Raw genomic sequence first — 25,241 nt, 5'->3', positions numbered from 1 at the left:
GGGGTCGTTGAGGTGAAGAAGAGTGGGTGCCTGGATTGCACCTCAGTGATAGTTTGAGGCTGAATTGAGCCTTGCCACTGTGAAGTCAGGTATGCCCAGTCATACCTGCCAACTACTGAGGTGCAATAGAGAGCAGTTTATTAAACTTGAGCTGAAGTCCCGTATGTTCTACATTGCCTAAAATGAAACCAGTTAACATTTACTGAGAACCTTCTTCTGATATGTCTAGGTATGTTATATTTTTCACCCTGTTTGCAGCAACCTTTGGTGTACAGATGGATAAACTGAGGCTGATAAAGATTAAGTAACAGCTCAAAGATCACCCAGTTAGTAAGAATCAGAGCTTAGGGGACCAGCAGTTAGCATAATGGCTGTGTCGCTGGACTCTCACGTGGTCGACCACAGTTCAAGTCCCGGACCTGGTGGCTTAAACTCACGCCGGGTACGTGTGCGTGCGTGCCCAAGATCCTGAGAGGAGAATGGAGGAGAGGGGATTGCAGCGTGGCCATCCCCCCTGGGGGGTGATTTCCTGCTTTCTGTCTCTCTGTCTGTCTCTGTCTGGCAAGCGCACACGCCCTATAGCAAAAACCTCTCCAAAAAAAGAAAAAAAAAAAAAGAATCAGAGCTTAGAATTCAAATCCATACCACATCGTTCTCCTTTGAGGGTGAATTCAAACCTGTCTGGGGGTGTTTTTAAGCTTGACAAGGGGGCCCAGTCTGCAAGAATGTTGTGCAAAGACAAAGCCTTGATTGGCCCTAATCCAAGTCACTCAGGGCCACTCTGTATGGCTGCTCAGATTCCAAAGGCAGTCTCCTAGAATTGTAATCTGTACAACCTTAAGAAGCTGTCATGGACCCATTTTTGTAGTTACATAACTCTGCAGACTGTGCCTCCTCTCGTGTTATTATATCTAAGTCATTCTACTTTGAAAGTTTAGATAAATTTAAAGGAGATGGATAGGGAAATAAAATAGGAAGCTGGGTAATTATTTTGGCATGTGTAGTATTAAAATTGCCTAGCTGTTAAGATTTCTTCTTCAAACACGTTGAAATCATAACAGCCTTCTTCTGTTGCACATTGTCAAATGTTCATACACTGAACTATCCTGAAGGCACAGAGAAACTCCCTAAATGACAGCAATCACTGGGGGATGGTTTCAAAGAAAAGTGTCCTTTGTTTTGTTAGACACCTATAGATCAGGATGGTAGAGCTCATACTACAAGTCAGAGAACTCTTAGCATGTTTTGGGGGAGAGGGCTTGACTATCTGTCTTTCAAATCCTGAGAATCCATGTCCTCATTTTCCTACTGCACGCTCTTATCTCCTGCCTAAACTGTTGTGTTAAACTCCACTAGCCGTTTCTCTACTTGTGGCCATACAGGCAGGGTCATTTTTCTTCTATATTTAAATTCCTCATGGTTTCCTTATGGTCACAGGAGAACATCCAGACTCCCTAAGATGGTGTAAGAACTATCCCCCCTACAACCCCTAGCAGCTGACCTCTGGACTCTAAGCCATCGCTCCCATTTCTCCCAGTTCCACACTATTATAAGACCTCTTACCATTCTCATACAGAAGGGGCTGTTTCCTGCTTCCAGCCCTTTGATCATGCCCATCACGCTGTACTCCATTGCCCCCCGCCCTGATTCTGCTTGTTGTGTACTCAAGAATACAAAGTCATGCTATATATAGCATGTTAGAAAGTGTCCCATCAGTTTTCTGTCAGGCCACATGTAAGGTGACTAGCACATTCCTGTGTGGGCCTGGTCCAGAGAATGGGGATTTGTGTGTGTGTGTGTGGTTTTTTTTTTATATATATATATATTTTAATCTCCAGCATCAGCTGAGGTATTTGGTGTCCACTGGCTATGTACAGAGGGCCTGGTCCAGAGAATGGGGATTTGTGTGTGTGTGTGTGGTTTTTTTTTATATATATATATATTTTAATCTCCAGCATCAGCTGAGGTATTTGGTGTCCACTGGCTAGCTACAGATGACTGTCAAAGAGATTACTGAATGATTGAATGACTCTGGGAATGTCTTTTTCTGATTTCTTAAAAGAAAGCATAAAATATCCTACAAGGTAATTTAGTTTTTTTCAGACTTAAGGGGATGAAGGAGGAAGGGAAAGCCTCTAATTGAAGTGTGATTTGAAGGATGACAACCTATTTCCCAGTAGTTTTTAAAATCTCCATGTAAGAAGAGCTAGGATTTGATGAATCCTAACTTTCTGCAGTTGTAGATGATATGAGAGACCAATGTTGGTGCCTGGGGATTATGAGGCTATGCTGTCCATGACCTGTTTAATCCCAGGGCCTGGACTTTCCCTTGTGTTTGACTCAGGGCCTTCCTAGCAGGTCAGAGCTCAGGGCATCAGACCAGTCAGAACTGGTGAATGAGGCTTGGCATCAGGGAGAAAAGAACCCAGTGCTGGAGAGTCGACTTTGGCATGAGATGGCATATTTCTGGTGCACTTCTTATGAGCCTGTCACTCTGTCAGGTATTTCTGAGAGATATCCTTTCCTGAATGCTGTGAGACCCACACATGTTTTTCCAGAAGGCTATGAACTTGTGTGAAAGAAGAGAGGAAATTAAAAAATAAAATAAGGATGGAGCCAACAGCTCATCCCTTTATTCTGGGGGAAGCTTTGCAGCCCAGCTGTTATCAGCTTGAGTCGATAATTGAACTTTAACGCTTAATTTAAAATGCAATTATCTGTCATGTGGGTTCTTCTAGTCTAAAACTATTAGTACAGCTCTCTCAAAACATTGTTTGGTGTATTTAAGGATTGAGAAAATGAGTAAATGGGTTCATATTATTGAAACCAACATTCCCATCATGAAAGAAGGGATCTACAAATACATAGTAGAGGGAGGCAAGAAAGAACCACGTAGGGATGCCTAGAAATGTCAGCCAGAATATGCACTTTCCGCAAGCTTTCAGAAGACTCCTTTGTCTCCCCAGTTATGATGTTTTGAGTTACAATGTTTCACCTTTACAGTGGTGCGGAAGTGATCCACGGTTCAGTAGAAGCTATCAACAACATACAGCATGATGCAACGGACGTGCTAGGCAGCGTCATTGAGCGGCAGCTCCCAGTCAGCCCTGCAGTCACAGGGTCAACAGCTGATACCATGCAGGGAGGCTAGGCCAAGCTATGCTGTTCAGTAGGTTAGGCATATTAAATGTATTTGGATTTACACATTTCAATTTCCAGTAGGTTTTAGGAACGTAACCCTATCATAAGTCAAGGAGCATCTGTCTTCGTAGTGCAACTTTTTGTAAGTCTGAAATTAGTCTTTCATATTTTTATTCCCCAATATGTGTTTCTGCTTGCTCCTATGGTGGAGACACATATCCTGAGGATACCATGATAAGTAGGTTTTCTTGGGTGCCTATTACTCACTATACTTTATGTAAAACCAGATTGGTTCACAGCAAATAGTGGATTGTGTTTCCTCGCAGGATTCTCTGTAGAGCTTGCCTTGGTTGCATTGCCAGCCACTCATAAACAACAACCCTTGGGTGTTGTGCTCTCCCTGTTAGTCAGCCTTCCAGCGCACAGTCCACATTTACTGAGTGTTTCATGGGGCCCCCATCATGCTAAATTCTAGGAGACTTAATGACAAAGAATATGTAATCCCTGCTCAATCCTGGGGGGGAAGACGACTGGTAAATGGGTGTTTTCTATACAGCTGAAAAACTAAAATAGCCAAAAAACACTCTTGGCTAAATTAGTTATTATTTTCTAAATTAATGTTTTCTGTTCTTTTCCTTTGGTCTCTCATCTTTCTTTTCTTTTCTTTTTTTTTTGTTTGTTTCTTTTTAGAAGTCCAAAGCTTCTGAGAAGGCCATCTCTGTGGGTCAGACAGTTATCACGAAGCATCGGAACACCCGCTATTATAGCTGCAGGGTGATTGCTGTGACATCACAAACCTTCTATGAGGTGATGTTTGATGATGGCTCATACAGCAGAGACACATATCCTGAGGATATTGTGGTAAGTAGGCTTTCTTGAGTACCTGCTACCCAGTGTACTTTCTGTAAAACCAAACTGTCTGAATGCTTTAGAATTGTTTCCTTTGGCTTTTCAAGTACCTCACTTCATTCGATATACATGACCTCCATCATTCTAAATAGTACACAAATGAGTTTAGTTGGATCTTCCTAGATCCTTTTAAAAATTGAGAAATATTACTTGGCCAGAGAATGAAAGATCCTATCGTAACCCTTTTTTGCTGTTTCAGCAAAATACCCAAGACTGGGTAATTTATAAAGAAAGGATGTTTCCCATACTTCTAGAGGCTGAAAGTCTATGGTCAAGGTGCTGGCATCTGGTGTTTGTTGAGTGCCTTCTTGCTACATCCTCACACAGCAAGGCAGAAGAGTAACCTAGCTGAAGACTGCATGCTGCATGTTTCTAAAAGCCTCTTTTAATCCCATTAACGAGGCTGCAGCTAGCATGGACCAACTTCCTGTTAAAGTCCCCACCTCTAATACAATCACATTGGCAACGCCTACATTTTGGAGGGCACATAGAACTCAGATGCAAATCCATCTATTTGCCTGTTCTCTGTTACAGAGTGTTAGGAAATTTGAATCTCTGTATTTTGTTTTGTTTTATGCTTAAAAAGAGAACATGACTTTTTATTTTTTGAGAGGTTTTTGCCATAGGGCACATGCACTTGCCAGAAAGCCAGAGAGAGACAGAAAGTGAGAAATCACCCCCGCCCCCCCTGGGGGGGTCGTGGCTACAACACAATCCCTTCTCCATTCTCTTCTCGGGATCTTGAGCACTCACACACACACGTCCAGTGTGTATTTAAGTCACTGGGTCTGGGACTCAAATCATGGTCGACTACATGGGAGTCAGCGACATAGCCATTACGCCAATTGCTGGTCCCGACGTGACTTTTATTAATCTGACTTGACTGTGTGTTTAAACCTTTGGATGTTTCACATAGGAGTAACAAAAATCACGTGGGGAATAGGCTGTGGCATTAACTGAGTTTTTAAACTGTACCCAGGCCAGAACTTTATGTGTTTTCATCTGTCTATCTGTCTCTGTCTCCTCCTCCTCTGTTCACTTCAGTGAATACTTTGGGATTTTAGAGGAACGAGTGAATGTGTATCAGGGGCAATGACTGACTTTGTTTCTCGGGGTTTACTTTTTAGCAGGTGTTTCACAAGAAGATCACTTTCCATAGAGGGTTTTTTGGAACCAAAATCAAATCCCATAACTGAGATGAGAGTTCCTTAGCCTGGCAATGATCCTGTAATCATTTCTTCTTTTAGGGGGCATGTCAGTTTGGGGAGCCAAGCCTTAAATGCAATCATTAATTACTCCTGCCTTGTCCTGGGTCTCTGTTAATGGTTTGCTTTTATTTGTATTTGGATTGATGTTTCTAAATGACTCTTTAATAGTAATACTTATGCATTGTGTGCAATGGAAAATTAAATGTAACCTTAGGAGAAGGCTCATAAATATTCCTAGAATTTTAGTCTCCTGAGGCTGAAGAAACACTGATTTAGTCAACATTGTTATGCTTACCTCTCTATGCTGTTAAGACTGACAAGTTTATAAACAAAAGTGACCTTATTTGAAAGATTTTGTAACAATGAATTTAAACAAATTAAGAAATCCCAGAACTTGGTCATATACCAGAATAGTTTTTTCTCAGGATTCTCTGTGGAGCTTCCCTTTACTGTGTTGCCACGCCATTCATAAACAGCAACCCTTAGTTGATGAGCTGTCCTTGTGAGAATTAGTCAGCCTCCCAGCGCTTAGTTCACACTCACTGAGTGTCTTCAGTGGGCCCCTGTCACACCAGGTGCTAGGAAACAGAGATCATGCAATCCCTGCTCAATCCTAGGGGCAGGCTGTCTTAAATGAGTGTTTTCTGTAGAGTGTGCACATGTGGTTCTTTCCATGAACCCCAAGCAACTTAACCACCTATTGGGTCTGCAAGAATGAATAGAAGATTCCAGGGTTATTAGTAAGGGCTAATGCTTACTGACATTTACCATATGCAAGGCACCTCCAAGAACTTGACCCATGAGATTAGTGCCTCCCTCTAACCCTACATGCTAAGTACTATTAGTTTTCAGATTTTGCTGCTAAGGAAACTGAAGCACAGAGGTAAATTGCATTCCCAAGGTCACATGTAGTTAGGAAATTTCAGAATCAGTATTCATTCTCAAGTAAGCTGGCTCTAGAACTCCATTCTTAAGCCTTGGAGAGAAAGACTATTTAGTGCAGGAGGAGATGGGATAAGCAGGAGTGAGAAAAGCATGAAAAGTAACAGTAGACAGAGGCCTCTACACCTTTGTCAGCCCTGTGCTGGCTATTCCTTGTTTCAGAATTAGCCACCTTTTGTGCAAGCTGTGAACAATGAGTCAGCAAAAAAGGAAAACCTTTTGGTGGGGAGCTTTGTGGGTGGGTAAAGGAATTCTGAGTTGCAAATGCTCAAACCATAGTAATGGTAAATGAGCAAAGCAGGCCTTCATTAATGGTAGTACTTAATGAATCCTAGAGTTCCTTTCACATCGTCAACCTGCACACTCCCAGCTGGTTTGAAATGTCCCTAGAATATCCTTAACTTGTAAATGGGAAAAGAATGTCTGTGATCTCAGAACTTTTTTGAAATGCCACAAGTCTTCCTTTGACATCTTCTGTTTCCTCTCTCTATGAACCAAAACAAATATGTGAGTGTTGTGAGACGAACATAGACACTAAAATTTGGATCTTTCAGGAGCACTATGTCTTTAAAACCAACAAGAATCATATGATTTAATGAGCTGTAGCATTTTCTTTTTTTAGAGTTTTTTTCTATAGAATGCATGCACTTGCTGGACAGAGAGAGACAGGAACAGAAAGCAAGAAATCACCCTTGAGGAGGGATAGCTATGCCACAATCCCTTCTCCATTCTCTTTTTGGGATTTTGGGCTTGTATGCACAAGTGCTGGGCATGAGTTTTAAGCTGCCAGGTATGTGACTTGAACTGCAGTTACCTATGTGGGAGTCCCGTGACACAACGGTTACACCGTCTGCTGGCCCGAGCTGTAGCACTTTTTTTTTTTAAGCCCCCAAGTCCAGGACTTGAACTGCGGTTGGCCACATGGGAGTCCAGTCCCCTTATCTCCCACGCCACCTGCTGGCCCTGCTGTAGCACTTTTGATAAGGGCTTGAGGATCAGCAGTGGGCCATTTGTGTTATGTGTACCCAGATCTGCGGCCTTGGCGGGAGTTGGGTAGCACATGCAGTGGCATGAGCTGATATACACTGGAAAGGAGGAGGCATCTGACTAAATTTGTATAACTAATAATTTCTTCAGACCTGCAAGCAGATCTTTTCTCTTTCTTCCAGTTTTGCCTTCCTCTATACACCATACCACCATGTCCCAAATTGTTCACATTTTTGGTTTTTTGTTCCAGGCCTCTTACATCAATTAAGAGTAATTCAATCACATTGTGTTTTTTAATTTCACCTACTTTCTAACAGTGTCACCATATGTTAACTTCTGTGAGCTCTTTCATCTTTGTTATCTTGGTGCTTAATGAGGCTTCACTATCAGCTCTATAGGGAAAGTTTTTTCCTTTATAATATTGTATCAGGCAGGGTTCTCCAGAGAAACAGCATCAGAAGGGTATATTTATGCTTTGTTATTATAGAGACTGAGATCCAAGAAGAGTTGATATTTCAGTTGATTGCTTAAGGCTGGAAAAAAACAGTTTATACTTGGAAGCAGTTAGATAGGAAGTGTTCCCTTTTATTGGGGGGAAGGTGGACCTTTTTTGTTTTATTCAGGTTTTCAACCTGATTGGACAAGGCCTATTCACATCAGGGAGGGAAATCTTCTTTATTCCTTCTATCAGTTTAAATATTAAACCCATCAAGAAAGATCCAGAATAAAATTTGATTAAATACCTGGGCACCCCATATCTCAGTCGTATTGACATAAAATTAACTGTCATAAGTAAGTTGTGCAGGGACCATAGGTTTGTGAACTTTAGAAGACTCTGGCGCCTTCAGAAGCTCTGACTCGTTTCATGTGAAGCAGCCACGTTGTGTCCGTTCGTAGTGTCCTATAGACTCACTCTGGTAGCAGTGCAGTTTGTCCCAGTCAGCTCTGTCCCTGAAATACAGTCGTGGGTATAAAGGATTAATCAGGATCGGGGTCTGCGTTTCTTACCAAAATGAATGAAACCTACATGATTAAATGCCTTTGTAGTATGTCAATTATACTTTAACTTGAGATACAGAAATTTGATGTTAAATTTTAAGATGTAATTATATTATAAATGTTTTTTCACATATACTTATTTACATACATGATACTATATAAATATGTTTACATCACACATCATTATTTAATCCATGGGGCTTAATTATTTAGATCATCCTACTTCTGCTTTTCATACTTATCTATATCTGAACTGTCTTCTGCAAGGTGGGGTTCCCTGCTTCATACTCTCATTGGGTGTTTCATTAGGATGTGAAGAAACATGTAATCAGGTTTGTTTATGTCTCAGTACCTTGCAGCTCATGGCAGAATAATAATTTGGTGGAAACACTAAATGTGTTTCACATTCCTCAGAGAAATATTGTTTTCATTAGAAGATATATTGGTGACAACAAAGTGGTGGTAGGAAATGAATTTTTCTCCTCTCTGTCCAAAAATTCTCTAATCTACACAATGTGCATACCAGGTGTGAGTTCCACTGTGAAGAATCATTCATCAAATCCTGTATGACTAGCTATTGAAGAACTAGTTTCTCTAAGCCTCGGGTTCTTATTAACTAGAACTGCTGTAAGGGTATAGTCCAATTTCAGTTTTTAAGTAGGATAATAGAATTTAGGCTATCAAGTTTAAGCATCTCAAGCCATTTATTTATGTATGACATAAATGTCCCTTGTGATGCTTTAGTAATGAAAATTATATTCTCTTATGTATAGAGTCAGTGCTTACAAATAATTTCATAAACCCAACAGGGAAGACTGCTTTAATGCAGGTTGGCTTATTTGTTAGGTCACTGGGAAAGTCATGACATATTTTACTATGTTTTTCTATGCAAAATGTGTCAAGGCTTTCCTGACGACCTTTATGTTTGGCATAATAAATTTGGTAGGCATTTAACATTCATGATAGAATTATGTGACTGGAGAGAGTATTTGGAACAGTAGGGAAAAAATATTCTTTGGACTACCAAGAAATTTCTTTCCTTACCTAGGTACTTTATTTCTGTGATAGCCAGAAAAATGTCTAAAACATTCTTTCTCAACAATGCACCTGCAGAATGTGTGTATCAGCCCCATTAAACTCAGCATGCAATCTGTAGCTGTCAAGGGAAGTAATAAAAGATGTATTGCTACACACCTCCATCTGTCAGTCCATGAAATTGCAGCCCACTCCTGATGAATTTTTTTGTCTTCCACTATTTTGATGGGAATGAAAGTTGCCCACCAAAAGAACTCAACGAGCATAGAGATTCCAGGCCCCCTCCTATTCCCTGCCAAAAGCTGGGATCTTCTAGCATGCCCCTGTTGATATTAGAGTGATGACTGCTTCCTATCTCCTGAACTTTGAGCTCATTTCCAGAGAGGATGATGGTGCAGTGGGCACTGGATCATTCTAGGATGGGCGCTTAGCATTCACCACTGGGCAAGAGAAGAGAAACAGGACCATTTAGAAAATCGACAGCAAACGTCTGTCACTGGAATTTCCATGAGGACTGGCTACATTTTTCAGCCTCTGTTGAAATGTGAAAGCATGAAAACAATTTTCTTCAGGATCCTAGGGATGAATAGTCATGGCCTTTAGCTTTTAAGGGCTATACAGTGTAAGTGAGGTTCTTAGAGCTCATTTTTCCCTCAGGTGTAGACAGTTTGCTTTAACTTTTCAACGTAAGGGTTTTTTTTCCCCTCACTAAAAAGAGAATACTAATTTCCACCTTTAAGGATTATCCAAAGGGCTAAGTGAACTAAATGGTTGACTCATGATGGACACAAAATCAAATGTTTTAGGATATTAACTGCATGCTGTAGAACTTTTTTCCCCCCCTTTCTCCTCCTTGTCTAGTTTATGCCAGCTGTTTCTGGTCTTGATGAAGTTTGCAGTTTAGATGTATCCTGAGAAGTTCGTTCCCACTCTGGGCTGAACAGGTGCCTGTGCTTGAGAGATTTTCCCAAGTCAGCGCATTGTTTCCCCTTCCTCTCAAGCCATCCTACCATCTTTTAGACTTCACAATTGTTTAGTTCCCTCCACTTATGTCTGTATTTTTCTTAGTGCTAAAAAGGTTATTTTACTGGCTTTTCATAACCACCATCCTCCAAAGTAAGTTTATACTCATTTCACCATATGACACTTGGAAGACCACACAAAGGCTTGGAAGTGTCCATGCTCCCCAGAGTAGATGGTGACAGGGTGAGTCTGGGATTGCAGGCCAGTATCTCTGTGTTCTATTCATTGCTTGTTGCCTCTGTACTTTTGGACAATTCTCGGATGGCTGCCCCGAGTGGCTTAGTGTAGCTGTGATAGAAGACACCGTGCCTCCCTTGAGGGTAAAGCAGCACCTACTGGACGTAGCGTGGGTAGCTTCTCAGGGCTCAGCGCCCTATGAGCCCCATTGGCAAGGTAAGTGTAGCGGTGATATGTGTGTTCTGGAGGCAAAAGAAAATGCCCAATTAGGTTTGAGAAATGAAGAAAAATGTTCCTAGGAACATTCTATGCTAAGGGATTCTGGAATGCCTTTTTGGATCTATACTGACACTTAGATTTTTGAGGCACCCTGGATTTTCAAATCAGGTGGCCATTTAGACATTACATGGCAGACACTAGGCTGCCCAGGGGACACGTTTTGTCAGTGAAGTCACCTCAGCTTCATGAAGTCCCACCCCATCTCAGTCCGTCAGTGTTATATTTGTTTCAGACTGAGACCTTTTTACCTCCACTTTCTCTCCCTCTTCCCCAGGCATCATCATCAGCAGCAGCAGCAGCAGCTTTAGGGTTTGCAGGTGTGGCCCACATGGCATTAATGCTCAGGATGATGCCCTCCTTTCTGTCTTAAACGTGACCCTACAAGCCTGTGAGATGGAAGACTTCACCAGAATTTATGTTGATTTTTCACTTCCATGGGAAGTCTTTTATACATATCAAAGAATGTGTATACCATGAATACCCATTATTTGATTTTAATTAAATTTATTTTTTAAAAAAGGCTAGAAGACATATTCTCATGAGAGATAGAATAAGCACAAGTGCATGTGAGATTGTGTGTACACCCCCTAGCCGGGCCTAGTCACCCACAATCCTTTTTTCTCCAATTCTTTACAGTGCGTAAGGCACTGGGGCTAGCACTCAGACTTTGGTTGACCATGTGGGATTGGGCTTCCTCTACACAGTGCCATCTGCTGCTGTGTGGGGCGGGCCCTCCCTGAACTGTGGTTATAAGTTTAATCCAGTATATACATTGCTCATAAATGTCAGTTTTCTAAGCACTTAATGCCCTTAACTTAAATAAATAAGATATTAGTTTAGTAGTTCAAATTTCCCTAAGTATTTCAAGCATGTTCAAAAACACCATGTAAAACAGTATTGTATTTACAAAACACTGTACTGCATCTTTAAGTAAGATTGCTAGGTAATGGGTCAGAGGATGACATGGTGATTGAGGTACTGGACTCCCACATGGTTGATCGTAGTTTGAGTCATGGACTCGGCAGCTTGAAACTTACACCAGGCACATGTGCATACATGCCCAAAATCCTGAAAGGAGAATGAGAAGGGATTATGGCATGGTCATACCCTTGGGGGAGGAGTGATATTTCTCTGTCTGTCTCTCTGTCTTTCCCTGTGTGTCTGGCAAGCTCACACACCCTATAGCAAAAGTATCTCTCCAAAAAAAAAATTGTTTTTACTAAGTAGATAGAAAGATGTAACCCAACCAAGGGGCAACAGTGTTACCTTATTTCCCAGGAGTTTACTAAGGAAAAAGAATCAGGAACCTCAAGACTGTAGAGAGCCATAAAATCTTATTATCACTTGAAAACTAAAGCCATAGTTGTTGAGTAGGCTCTTCTGATTAATTTAGCTTTCATGTGCTTCTTCAACCCTGTGGCCTTCACTGAAGCCCCCAACTATCCTCACAAATTTTATGAACAGCCTCTTTTATAAGTTTGTAGGTTGAGTACTGTCTAGGTCCCAGGGTTTTATTCCCTTTTATGTAACTTCTGTAACTTTTTGCACTAAAATCTGGAATACTAATGTTGAAGTTCTAATTTTAGTTGCATTTGTACCCCTTTTCTCTTTTATAAATTGTATTTATGTGTTTCACCATGATTCTGGACCCATCATGTTGACAATTTCCATTTAGCAGTGGAGAGCCTCTGAAGAGGACTGTGTCATTGCCCTCTTGTCCCATGCAGGAGATTAACTAGTTGCCACAAAGACACACTGTCAGTTATGTTTTTCTTCAAGTACATACCTCCCCACCCCGACAGTATTTCTCTTATTTCTCTTTTAGTAATTATCTCAAGGTGATTGGCTTTGGGAATTTATTCCCAGGGGACAGGTTCCTGACATTTCTTTCTATCCTTTTCTTTGTAAGAGGACTCAAGGTATAGCATCTCATCTTCAGTCTACCAAAATCAAAATAACTACCTTGAACCTGAGGGCAATGTTATTAATTTCCAGGACTTCATCATTTCTTCTTAGTACAGAGCTCTAACCAAAGGCCACCAGTTACTCTGAACTAAATCTACTGTGTGTTTGGGACTATCTAGTGATGTCATCCTTCCTGAGCTATATGTTGATCACTCAGTTAGATTAGCACTGTGGTTACATGAGGGATGCAGAGATGTATAAGCAATAAGTTTAGGAGCAACTCGGATATTCTAGAGACAAAGGAAACTAAGGGTTTAAGAAACTAAGAAAAAAGTCATTCCTAGAAGCGTTTTGTACTATGGGATCCTGAAAAGCATCTTGGATCTCTGTTGTTTCCTATATTTTGAGTGTCTTGGATTTTCAAGTCATGTCGTCCTGCAGACATGACAGTGGCAAGACACCAGGTTGTTACCAAATACACTTCTTGCTAGTGAGGCCACCTGAGTTTCAGGAAGTCCTACCCCATTGCAGCCCAATTATGTTATAATGCTCCACACCGATGTACCTTATATTACTGCACTCCCACCAGGAATTGACCTGAAAGATACAAGAAAAATAGCCAGTGACAATTATTGACAGTAAAGAGATGGAAGCAATTGTGATGGTCCAATGTGTATAAGGAAATTACGTTTAGAGAGAGATGAGCTGGATTACTGACTTAGAAGAATACTTTAGATATTGTAGGTATACGTCCTTTGATAGATGCCTTGCATTTTTTCCCTCTCAGTCTGAATAATGTTCCATTGTATGAATCTAATTATCTTATTTATCTGTTTACCAGTTGATAAGCATTTAGATTGTTTTCAGTTGGGGCCTATTATGAATAATGCTGCTGTGAACATTGGTTTTCCCAGCTCTGTGTGGATATGTGTTTTCATTTCTCTTGGGTAAGTACTTATTGAGCTATTAGTGAGTTATATAGTAAGTAGATATCTAACTTTATAAGAAACAGCCAGACTGTTTTCCAGAGTGACTTTACTATTTTGCATTCCCACCAGCAATGTTTGAGGTATAGATTCTCCACACCTGTATCATCAGTCTTTTGGATAACCTGATGGGTGTGTGCTGGTATTTTGATGTGATTTTAATTTATATTTCCATGATGACTGAAGATTTTGAGCATCTTTCAAGCACTTATTAGCCATTCATTTATTTTTTTTTTGGTGTAAAGCCTGTTCAGACCAGCAAAATATTCTTAATTTTATTAATTGAATTGTCATACTCAGTTGCAAGAGGTTTTTTTTTTAATAGTCTCTAAATGAATCCTTTATCAGATATATTATTTGCAAATATTTTTCTCAGTTTATGTCTTGTCTTTTTATTTTCTTAAAGCGTCTGAAGAGCAAAAGTTATAAATTCTGATGAAGCCCACTTTATCCATTTGTTCTTTATGGCTCCCATTTGGTGTCATATCTTACCAAATCCTTGCCTAACTCGAGATCTCCAAGAGATCAAATTTCTGTTCTAGAAGATTTATAGTTTTAAGTCTTTAATTTTGATCATTGACCCATTTGAGTTAACTTTTGTGGACGGGGTGAGGTCAGAGTTCAAGTTCAATAAAATGCAAAGTGTACAACTGAACTCACTGAATTGTTGTGAGGTTCTATGAATGTCTGTATTGTTATAGTGCAGCATCTCCCACATAGCAGATTCCCGACATGTGGTTCATTTCTACTTCTTGCCTTATTAGCTGTCAAAATTGCACTGCAGAAGGAAAGACCATTTATGTTATTTTCTTTTAGTAGTCTGGACCTGTAGCGAATAGCTCATCTGCAGATCTGCCTAGTATCATGACCATTTTGAAAGTGTTAGTTGTATAGGTCTTTGAAGTTTGATTTCAGTGTTGTAGTTTCTGTACTTTTAGAGAAAAAGAGAATAGAAAATGCCAAATACAATGGCGATTCCCATGTGATGAGGTCTTAAATATAGTGAATGTGTTTATAGCTAAAAATAAAATTTTTTTAATCAATATTTCCAAGATCATATTTCTACTAGGATAAGTGTTACTTTTCCAAAAATACCAGGGAAGAAAAAAAGGAAAAAAAAATTATTGGCAATGCTCTGAAATTGATGAAGTGTGCTTACTTAAAGAAATTAAACTTCAAATTTTCCATTTTAGCTTGAACTTTCTGGAATAGCACTTATCTCAGTTTGATAAATGATGTACATTAAACTTTGAGCTTCTCGAAAACAAGGAGCACATCTGTTTGAGTTACGTTACATGCCTACTTCTCAATAGAGAAGGCACGACTTATTAGAAGTGGATAATAAGCAGTCTTGAATTCAAAACTAAATAAATAGATATTGATGGCCATCACACATTCAGGTGTACACTTATTATTCTCAGTCATATCTTAGACAATTAGTATGTGTTTATTTAAAAATTCATAGTCAATGTCAGGACTCGTTCTAAATTTGAATTAAAATTTGTATTGTAAGTTTCATGTCCTTTCTTGGTAAAGCATATTCTGCCCTTTGAACAGTATAGTGCTCCAGCAAGTACTCTGGGAAAACCCAGACCTTCAGTGTTTTAGTTTCCACTAGAGATTTCTTTAAACAAGAAGGTCTCTAGCCCTGAAAAATTTGAAACCACTGGTTCAGGTGAAGTGAATTGTTATGTGCTGTCCTGTTGCTTCAGAGTGAGAAATCTGTCATGAGGGAATGAGAGAGGACTAAGGACCAGGGCGTTCGTGTAGCTGCTGGTACCTGTGAGAGCGGGGCTGTTGGGAAACGTCCTGGTGGTCAGAGCAGGCTCCCTCATGACTATTCAGCACCAAATTATGAACATCTGTGACATCACTTCTAAATCTCAGGACAGGACTGAGATTCCTAGTAGGAAATTTAAGTATAATGGAAATTCTTATTCCTTCTAGTAACTATTAGTCCATGGCTGGTTGTCACGTCATTTCACAGCACAGTATCAGAATGTCAGTATTCATTACTGATCTTATTCTCTCTCTCTCTCTCTTTTTAAGCTGCTTGGTCAATAAGTTTATTGTTTTTCCAGACTGCCTGTCTCCAATCAGTCCTTAAAACCTTACCCCAAACACAACTATTCATGACTTTAAAAAAATCAAATCACGCTGTGCCCCATAAGTTTGTACTATTATTATGTGTGAATTAAAAACAAAAAGGCAGGGTTCTCCAGAGAAACAGCATCAGAAGGGTATATTTATGCTTTGTTATTATAGAGACTGAGATCCAAGAAGAGTTGATATTTCAGTTGATTGCTTAAGGCTGGAAAAAAACAGTTTATACTTGGAAGCAGTTAGATAGGAAGTGTTCCCTTTTATTGGGGGGAAGGTGGACCTTTTTTGTTTTATTCAGGTTTTCAACCTGATTGGACAAGGCCTATTCACATCAGGGAGGGAAATCTTCTTTATTCCTTCTATCAGTTTAAATATTAAACCCATCAAGAAAGATCCAGAATAAAATTTGATTAAATACCTGGGCACCCCATATCTCAGTCGTATTGACATAAAATTAACTGTCATAAGTAAGTTGTGCAGGGACCATAGGTTTGTGAACTTTAGAAGACTCTGGCGCCTTCAGAAGCTCTGACTCGTTTCATGTGAAGCAGCCACGTTGTGTCCGTTCGTAGTGTCCTATAGACTCACTCTGGTAGCAGTGCAGTTTGTCCCAGTCAGCTCTGTCCCTGAAATACAGTCGTGGGTATAAAGGATTAATCAGGATCGGGGTCTGCGTTTCTTACCAAAATGAATGAAACCTACATGATTAAATGCCTTTGTAGTATGTCAATTATACTTTAACTTGAGATACAGAAATTTGATGTTAAATTTTAAGATGTAATTATATTATAAATGTTTTTTCACATATACTTATTTACATACATGATACTATATAAATATGTTTACATCACACATCATTATTTAATCCATGGGGCTTAATTATTTAGATCATCCTACTTCTGCTTTTCATACTTATCTATATCTGAACTGTCTTCTGCAAGGTGGGGTTCCCTGCTTCATACTCTCATTGGGTGTTTCATTAGGATGTGAAGAAACATGTAATCAGGTTTGTTTATGTCTCAGTACCTTGCAGCTCATGGCAGAATAATAATTTGGTGGAAACACTAAATGTGTTTCACATTCCTCAGAGAAATATTGTTTTCATTAGAAGATATATTGGTGACAACAAAGTGGTGGTAGGAAATGAATTTTTCTCCTCTCTGTCCAAAAATTCTCTAATCTACACAATGTGCATACCAGGTGTGAGTTCCACTGTGAAGAATCATTCATCAAATCCTGTATGACTAGCTATTGAAGAACTAGTTTCTCTAAGCCTCGGGTTCTTATTAACTAGAACTGCTGTAAGGGTATAGTCCAATTTCAGTTTTTAAGTAGGATAATAGAATTTAGGCTATCAAGTTTAAGCATCTCAAGCCATTTATTTATGTATGACATAAATGTCCCTTGTGATGCTTTAGTAATGAAAATTATATTCTCTTATGTATAGAGTCAGTGCTTACAAATAATTTCATAAACCCAACAGGGAAGACTGCTTTAATGCAGGTTGGCTTATTTGTTAGGTCACTGGGAAAGTCATGACATATTTTACTATGTTTTTCTATGCAAAATGTGTCAAGGCTTTCCTGACGACCTTTATGTTTGGCATAATAAATTTGGTAGGCATTTAACATTCATGATAGAATTATGTGACTGGAGAGAGTATTTGGAACAGTAGGGAAAAAATATTCTTTGGACTACCAAGAAATTTCTTTCCTTACCTAGGTACTTTATTTCTGTGATAGCCAGAAAAATGTCTAAAACATTCTTTCTCAACAATGCACCTGCAGAATGTGTGTATCAGCCCCATTAAACTCAGCATGCAATCTGTAGCTGTCAAGGGAAGTAATAAAAGATGTATTGCTACACACCTCCATCTGTCAGTCCATGAAATTGCAGCCCACTCCTGATGAATTTTTTTGTCTTCCACTATTTTGATGGGAATGAAAGTTGCCCACCAAAAGAACTCAACGAGCATAGAGATTCCAGGCCCCCTCCTATTCCCTGCCAAAAGCTGGGATCTTCTAGCATGCCCCTGTTGATATTAGAGTGATGACTGCTTCCTATCTCCTGAACTTTGAGCTCATTTCCAGAGAGGATGATGGTGCAGTGGGCACTGGATCATTCTAGGATGGGCGCTTAGCATTCACCACTGGGCAAGAGAAGAGAAACAGGACCATTTAGAAAATCGACAGCAAACGTCTGTCACTGGAATTTCCATGAGGACTGGCTACATTTTTCAGCCTCTGTTGAAATGTGAAAGCATGAAAACAATTTTCTTCAGGATCCTAGGGATGAATAGTCATGGCCTTTAGCTTTTAAGGGCTATACAGTGTAAGTGAGGTTCTTAGAGCTCATTTTTCCCTCAGGTGTAGACAGTTTGCTTTAACTTTTCAACGTAAGGGTTTTTTTTCCCCTCACTAAAAAGAGAATACTAATTTCCACCTTTAAGGATTATCCAAAGGGCTAAGTGAACTAAATGGTTGACTCATGATGGACACAAAATCAAATGTTTTAGGATATTAACTGCATGCTGTAGAACTTTTTTCCCCCCCTTTCTCCTCCTTGTCTAGTTTATGCCAGCTGTTTCTGGTCTTGATGAAGTTTGCAGTTTAGATGTATCCTGAGAAGTTCGTTCCCACTCTGGGCTGAACAGGTGCCTGTGCTTGAGAGATTTTCCCAAGTCAGCGCATTGTTTCCCCTTCCTCTCAAGCCATCCTACCATCTTTTAGACTTCACAATTGTTTAGTTCCCTCCACTTATGTCTGTATTTTTCTTAGTGCTAAAAAGGTTATTTTACTGGCTTTTCATAACCACCATCCTCCAAAGTAAGTTTATACTCATTTCACCATATGACACTTGGAAGACCACACAAAGGCTTGGAAGTGTCCATGCTCCCCAGAGTAGATGGTGACAGGGTGAGTCTGGGATTGCAGGCCAGTATCTCTGTGTTCTATTCATTGCTTGTTGCCTCTGTACTTTTGGACAATTCTCGGATGGCTGCCCCGAGTGGCTTAGTGTAGCTGTGATAGAAGACACCGTGCCTCCCTTGAGGGTAAAGCAGCACCTACTGGACGTAGCGTGGGTAGCTTCTCAGGGCTCAGCGCCCTATGAGCCCCATTGGCAAGGTAAGTGTAGCGGTGATATGTGTGTTCTGGAGGCAAAAGAAAATGCCCAATTAGGTTTGAGAAATGAAGAAAAATGTTCCTAGGAACATTCTATGCTAAGGGATTCTGGAATGCCTTTTTGGATCTATACTGACACTTAGATTTTTGAGGCACCCTGGATTTTCAAATCAGGTGGCCATTTAGACATTACATGGCAGACACTAGGCTGCCCAGGGGACACGTTTTGTCAGTGAAGTCACCTCAGCTTCATGAAGTCCCACCCCATCTCAGTCCGTCAGTGTTATATTTGTTTCAGACTGAGACCTTTTTACCTCCACTTTCTCTCCCTCTTCCCCAGGCATCATCATCAGCAGCAGCAGCAGCAGCTTTAGGGTTTGCAGGTGTGGCCCACATGGCATTAATGCTCAGGATGATGCCCTCCTTTCTGTCTTAAACGTGACCCTACAAGCCTGTGAGATGGAAGACTTCACCAGAATTTATGTTGATTTTTCACTTCCATGGGAAGTCTTTTATACATATCAAAGAATGTGTATACCATGAATACCCATTATTTGATTTTAATTAAATTTATTTTTTAAAAAAGGCTAGAAGACATATTCTCATGAGAGATAGAATAAGCACAAGTGCATGTGAGATTGTGTGTACACCCCCTAGCCGGGCCTAGTCACCCACAATCCTTTTTTCTCCAATTCTTTACAGTGCGTAAGGCACTGGGGCTAGCACTCAGACTTTGGTTGACCATGTGGGATTGGGCTTCCTCTACACAGTGCCATCTGCTGCTGTGTGGGGCGGGCCCTCCCTGAACTGTGGTTATAAGTTTAATCCAGTATATACATTGCTCATAAATGTCAGTTTTCTAAGCACTTAATGCCCTTAACTTAAATAAATAAGATATTAGTTTAGTAGTTCAAATTTCCCTAAGTATTTCAAGCATGTTCAAAAACACCATGTAAAACAGTATTGTATTTACAAAACACTGTACTGCATCTTTAAGTAAGATTGCTAGGTAATGGGTCAGAGGATGACATGGTGATTGAGGTACTGGACTCCCACATGGTTGATCGTAGTTTGAGTCATGGACTCGGCAGCTTGAAACTTACACCAGGCACATGTGCATACATGCCCAAAATCCTGAAAGGAGAATGAGAAGGGATTATGGCATGGTCATACCCTTGGGGGAGGAGTGATATTTCTCTGTCTGTCTCTCTGTCTTTCCCTGTGTGTCTGGCAAGCTCACACACCCTATAGCAAAAGTATCTCTCCAAAAAAAAAATTGTTTTTACTAAGTAGATAGAAAGATGTAACCCAACCAAGGGGCAACAGTGTTACCTTATTTCCCAGGAGTTTACTAAGGAAAAAGAATCAGGAACCTCAAGACTGTAGAGAGCCATAAAATCTTATTATCACTTGAAAACTAAAGCCATAGTTGTTGAGTAGGCTCTTCTGATTAATTTAGCTTTCATGTGCTTCTTCAACCCTGTGGCCTTCACTGAAGCCCCCAACTATCCTCACAAATTTTATGAACAGCCTCTTTTATAAGTTTGTAGGTTGAGTACTGTCTAGGTCCCAGGGTTTTATTCCCTTTTATGTAACTTCTGTAACTTTTTGCACTAAAATCTGGAATACTAATGTTGAAGTTCTAATTTTAGTTGCATTTGTACCCCTTTTCTCTTTTATAAATTGTATTTATGTGTTTCACCATGATTCTGGACCCATCATGTTGACAATTTCCATTTAGCAGTGGAGAGCCTCTGAAGAGGACTGTGTCATTGCCCTCTTGTCCCATGCAGGAGATTAACTAGTTGCCACAAAGACACACTGTCAGTTATGTTTTTCTTCAAGTACATACCTCCCCACCCCGACAGTATTTCTCTTATTTCTCTTTTAGTAATTATCTCAAGGTGATTGGCTTTGGGAATTTATTCCCAGGGGACAGGTTCCTGACATTTCTTTCTATCCTTTTCTTTGTAAGAGGACTCAAGGTATAGCATCTCATCTTCAGTCTACCAAAATCAAAATAACTACCTTGAACCTGAGGGCAATGTTATTAATTTCCAGGACTTCATCATTTCTTCTTAGTACAGAGCTCTAACCAAAGGCCACCAGTTACTCTGAACTAAATCTACTGTGTGTTTGGGACTATCTAGTGATGTCATCCTTCCTGAGCTATATGTTGATCACTCAGTTAGATTAGCACTGTGGTTACATGAGGGATGCAGAGATGTATAAGCAATAAGTTTAGGAGCAACTCGGATATTCTAGAGACAAAGGAAACTAAGGGTTTAAGAAACTAAGAAAAAAGTCATTCCTAGAAGCGTTTTGTACTATGGGATCCTGAAAAGCATCTTGGATCTCTGTTGTTTCCTATATTTTGAGTGTCTTGGATTTTCAAGTCATGTCGTCCTGCAGACATGACAGTGGCAAGACACCAGGTTGTTACCAAATACACTTCTTGCTAGTGAGGCCACCTGAGTTTCAGGAAGTCCTACCCCATTGCAGCCCAATTATGTTATAATGCTCCACACCGATGTACCTTATATTACTGCACTCCCACCAGGAATTGACCTGAAAGATACAAGAAAAATAGCCAGTGACAATTATTGACAGTAAAGAGATGGAAGCAATTGTGATGGTCCAATGTGTATAAGGAAATTACGTTTAGAGAGAGATGAGCTGGATTACTGACTTAGAAGAATACTTTAGATATTGTAGGTATACGTCCTTTGATAGATGCCTTGCATTTTTTCCCTCTCAGTCTGAATAATGTTCCATTGTATGAATCTAATTATCTTATTTATCTGTTTACCAGTTGATAAGCATTTAGATTGTTTTCAGTTGGGGCCTATTATGAATAATGCTGCTGTGAACATTGGTTTTCCCAGCTCTGTGTGGATATGTGTTTTCATTTCTCTTGGGTAAGTACTTATTGAGCTATTAGTGAGTTATATAGTAAGTAGATATCTAACTTTATAAGAAACAGCCAGACTGTTTTCCAGAGTGACTTTACTATTTTGCATTCCCACCAGCAATGTTTGAGGTATAGATTCTCCACACCTGTATCATCAGTCTTTTGGATAACCTGATGGGTGTGTGCTGGTATTTTGATGTGATTTTAATTTATATTTCCATGATGACTGAAGATTTTGAGCATCTTTCAAGCACTTATTAGCCATTCATTTATTTTTTTTTTGGTGTAAAGCCTGTTCAGACCAGCAAAATATTCTTAATTTTATTAATTGAATTGTCATACTCAGTTGCAAGAGGTTTTTTTTTTAATAGTCTCTAAATGAATCCTTTATCAGATATATTATTTGCAAATATTTTTCTCAGTTTATGTCTTGTCTTTTTATTTTCTTAAAGCGTCTGAAGAGCAAAAGTTATAAATTCTGATGAAGCCCACTTTATCCATTTGTTCTTTATGGCTCACATTTGGTGTCATATCTTACCAAATCCTTGCCTAACTCGAGATCTCCAAGAGATCAAATTTCTGTTCTAGAAGATTTATAGTTTTAAGTCTTTAATTTTGATCATTGACCCATTTGAGTTAACTTTTGTGGACGGGGTGAGGTCAGAGTTCAAGTTCAATAAAATGCAAAGTGTACAACTGAACTCACTGAATTGTTGTGAGGTTCTATGAATGTCTGTATTGTTATAGTGCAGCATCTCCCACATAGCAGATTCCCGACATGTGGTTCATTTCTACTTCTTGCCTTATTAGCTGTCAAAATTGCACTGCAGAAGGAAAGACCATTTATGTTATTTTCTTTTAGTAGTCTGGACCTGTAGCGAATAGCTCATCTGCAGATCTGCCTAGTATCATGACCATTTTGAAAGTGTTAGTTGTATAGGTCTTTGAAGTTTGATTTCAGTGTTGTAGTTTCTGTACTTTTAGAGAAAAAGAGAATAGAAAATGCCAAATACAATGGCGATTCCCATGTGATGAGGTCTTAAATATAGTGAATGTGTTTATAGCTAAAAATAAAATTTTTTTAATCAATATTTCCAAGATCATATTTCTACTAGGATAAGTGTTACTTTTCCAAAAATACCAGGGAAGAAAAAAAGGAAAAAAAAATTATTGGCAATGCTCTGAAATTGATGAAGTGTGCTTACTTAAAGAAATTAAACTTCAAATTTTCCATTTTAGCTTGAACTTTCTGGAATAGCACTTATCTCAGTTTGATAAATGATGTACATTAAACTTTGAGCTTCTCGAAAACAAGGAGCACATCTGTTTGAGTTACGTTACATGCCTACTTCTCAATAGAGAAGGCACGACTTATTAGAAGTGGATAATAAGCAGTCTTGAATTCAAAACTAAATAAATAGATATTGATGGCCATCACACATTCAGGTGTACACTTATTATTCTCAGTCATATCTTAGACAATTAGTATGTGTTTATTTAAAAATTCATAGTCAATGTCAGGACTCGTTCTAAATTTGAATTAAAATTTGTATTGTAAGTTTCATGTCCTTTCTTGGTAAAGCATATTCTGCCCTTTGAACAGTATAGTGCTCCAGCAAGTACTCTGGGAAAACCCAGACCTTCAGTGTTTTAGTTTCCACTAGAGATTTCTTTAAACAAGAAGGTCTCTAGCCCTGAAAAATTTGAAACCACTGGTTCAGGTGAAGTGAATTGTTATGTGCTGTCCTGTTGCTTCAGAGTGAGAAATCTGTCATGAGGGAATGAGAGAGGACTAAGGACCAGGGCGTTCGTGTAGCTGCTGGTACCTGTGAGAGCGGGGCTGTTGGGAAACGTCCTGGTGGTCAGAGCAGGCTCCCTCATGACTATTCAGCACCAAATTATGAACATCTGTGACATCACTTCTAAATCTCAGGACAGGACTGAGATTCCTAGTAGGAAATTTAAGTATAATGGAAATTCTTATTCCTTCTAGTAACTATTAGTCCATGGCTGGTTGTCACGTCATTTCACAGCACAGTATCAGAATGTCAGTATTCATTACTGATCTTATTCTCTCTCTCTCTCTCTCTCTTTTTAAGCTGCTTGGTCAATAAGTTTATTGTTTTTCCAGACTGCCTGTCTCCAATCAGTCCTTAAAACCTTACCCCAAACACAACTATTCATGACTTTAAAAAAAATCAAATCACGCTGTGCCCCATAAGTTTGTACTATTATTATGTGTGAATTAAAAACAAAAATAAAAATAAGGTAAACAGAGTTTTGAAAATACAATACAATTTTTTAAAAAATAACAACTAAAAATAAGTTTATTGTCTTTATCTGAAGAATCTTTGTAGGAAAATTAACTTTTACATTATGGTTTTTAGTTTACATATACTCAATGTATATCTTTATGCACTGTGTACACTTTATAAAACCATCTATTTCTATTTAAATTAAAATGGTACACTAGTTGTCTATGGTGCAAGATTTCAAACTTTTAAATATTTTCTTGCTCCAACTTCATTTTGATCTCAAACCTAGGTACTATGTCTCTGAGGATGACGTAATCAGGTTACCGCATGCATTTTCATCAGTGCCTAGAATTTTCCAGAGCTGACCCTTCCTTTAGACATTTGTAAGTGCACCTTTCTGCACACAATTCCTGCAATATGTGGCTAACAGTAAGAGCTCCCTGAGGTGAACAGTCAACAGGGAGCTGCCTGTTTACAAGCCATTGTACATTATCTTTCACCTCTGTGCAGCCCCAGGTGCTAACACCACCAGGGTCGAGCACATGAATTGGTGACACATCCCAGAAAGAGGGCCCATACGTCAATGAAGAGTTTATGTCCCTATTTGACCATGAAGTGTAAATTATTTTGGTAATGGAATAAACTTAGATTTTTGTTTGATAGGAATATTCAGTAGAAGCCAGTATTATCTACTTTTTGATGAATGACACTGCCTTCATTTTATTTTTTCCTAGTTGCACCTTATTTGAGAAAGGTCAGCTGATTTTCATGGGTGTTAGAGAACAGTAATAACTCTTGCCTTTTTTTATTATTAGATAAATTATGTTTTGTGGTAAGAGTATGTGGCAAAGGGAGAAGAGAAATAGTATAAAGAAATATATAGAGAGAATGGAGTAAGTATATTTTTTCCCTTCAGTTTCTAGTCTTTCTACTGCCAGAGAACATTTTATGCAAAGGAGTGAATGGAAAACTTGGAAGCTGTGACCCACTATAACCTTTGTTGGTCGTGTGTGTTTCTGCATAGCAATTGCCCTGCACCATCTGATTTTTCACCTTCTATAAAATGCAGGATATGTTTGAAAGTCTCTCTGCTTTAAATGTTTAATCCATCACCATTAAAGATCTTTTATTTGCACAATGTTTAACTTCTTCTAGATGATAATACTGTATGTTGAATGATATGTACATTGTTTTCAGATCAAAGTATGGATTTCCACCAATAATTAAAGCTTGTGAACTATGTGCCTAAAAAGGTGCCT

At 39.2% G+C, this 25,241-nt stretch overlaps 1 protein-coding gene across 3 annotated transcripts in view; it reads left to right on the top strand.

The window, feature by feature from the left end:
- The window catches only part of KDM4C (lysine demethylase 4C), a 452,171-nt gene that overhangs the window by 387,307 nt on the left and 39,623 nt on the right, over positions 1–25,241 (top strand). For all 3 annotated transcript variants that reach the window (XM_014586260.2, XM_027770291.1, XM_006144466.3), the window contains one exon: positions 3,832–4,002. In XM_014586260.2, the coding sequence (XP_014441746.1) occupies positions 3,832–4,002 (171 nt within the window). The remainder of the gene's footprint in view (positions 1–3,831; positions 4,003–25,241) is intronic.

This window comes from Tupaia chinensis, unplaced genomic scaffold (genome assembly GCF_000334495.1).
Source record: "Tupaia chinensis unplaced genomic scaffold, TupChi_1.0 Scaffold000121_1, whole genome shotgun sequence".
Lineage (NCBI taxonomy): Eukaryota > Metazoa > Chordata > Mammalia > Scandentia > Tupaiidae > Tupaia > Tupaia belangeri.
The sequence above is the reverse complement of the archived record's forward strand: the minus strand, read 5'-3'. Positions and strand labels throughout refer to the sequence as shown.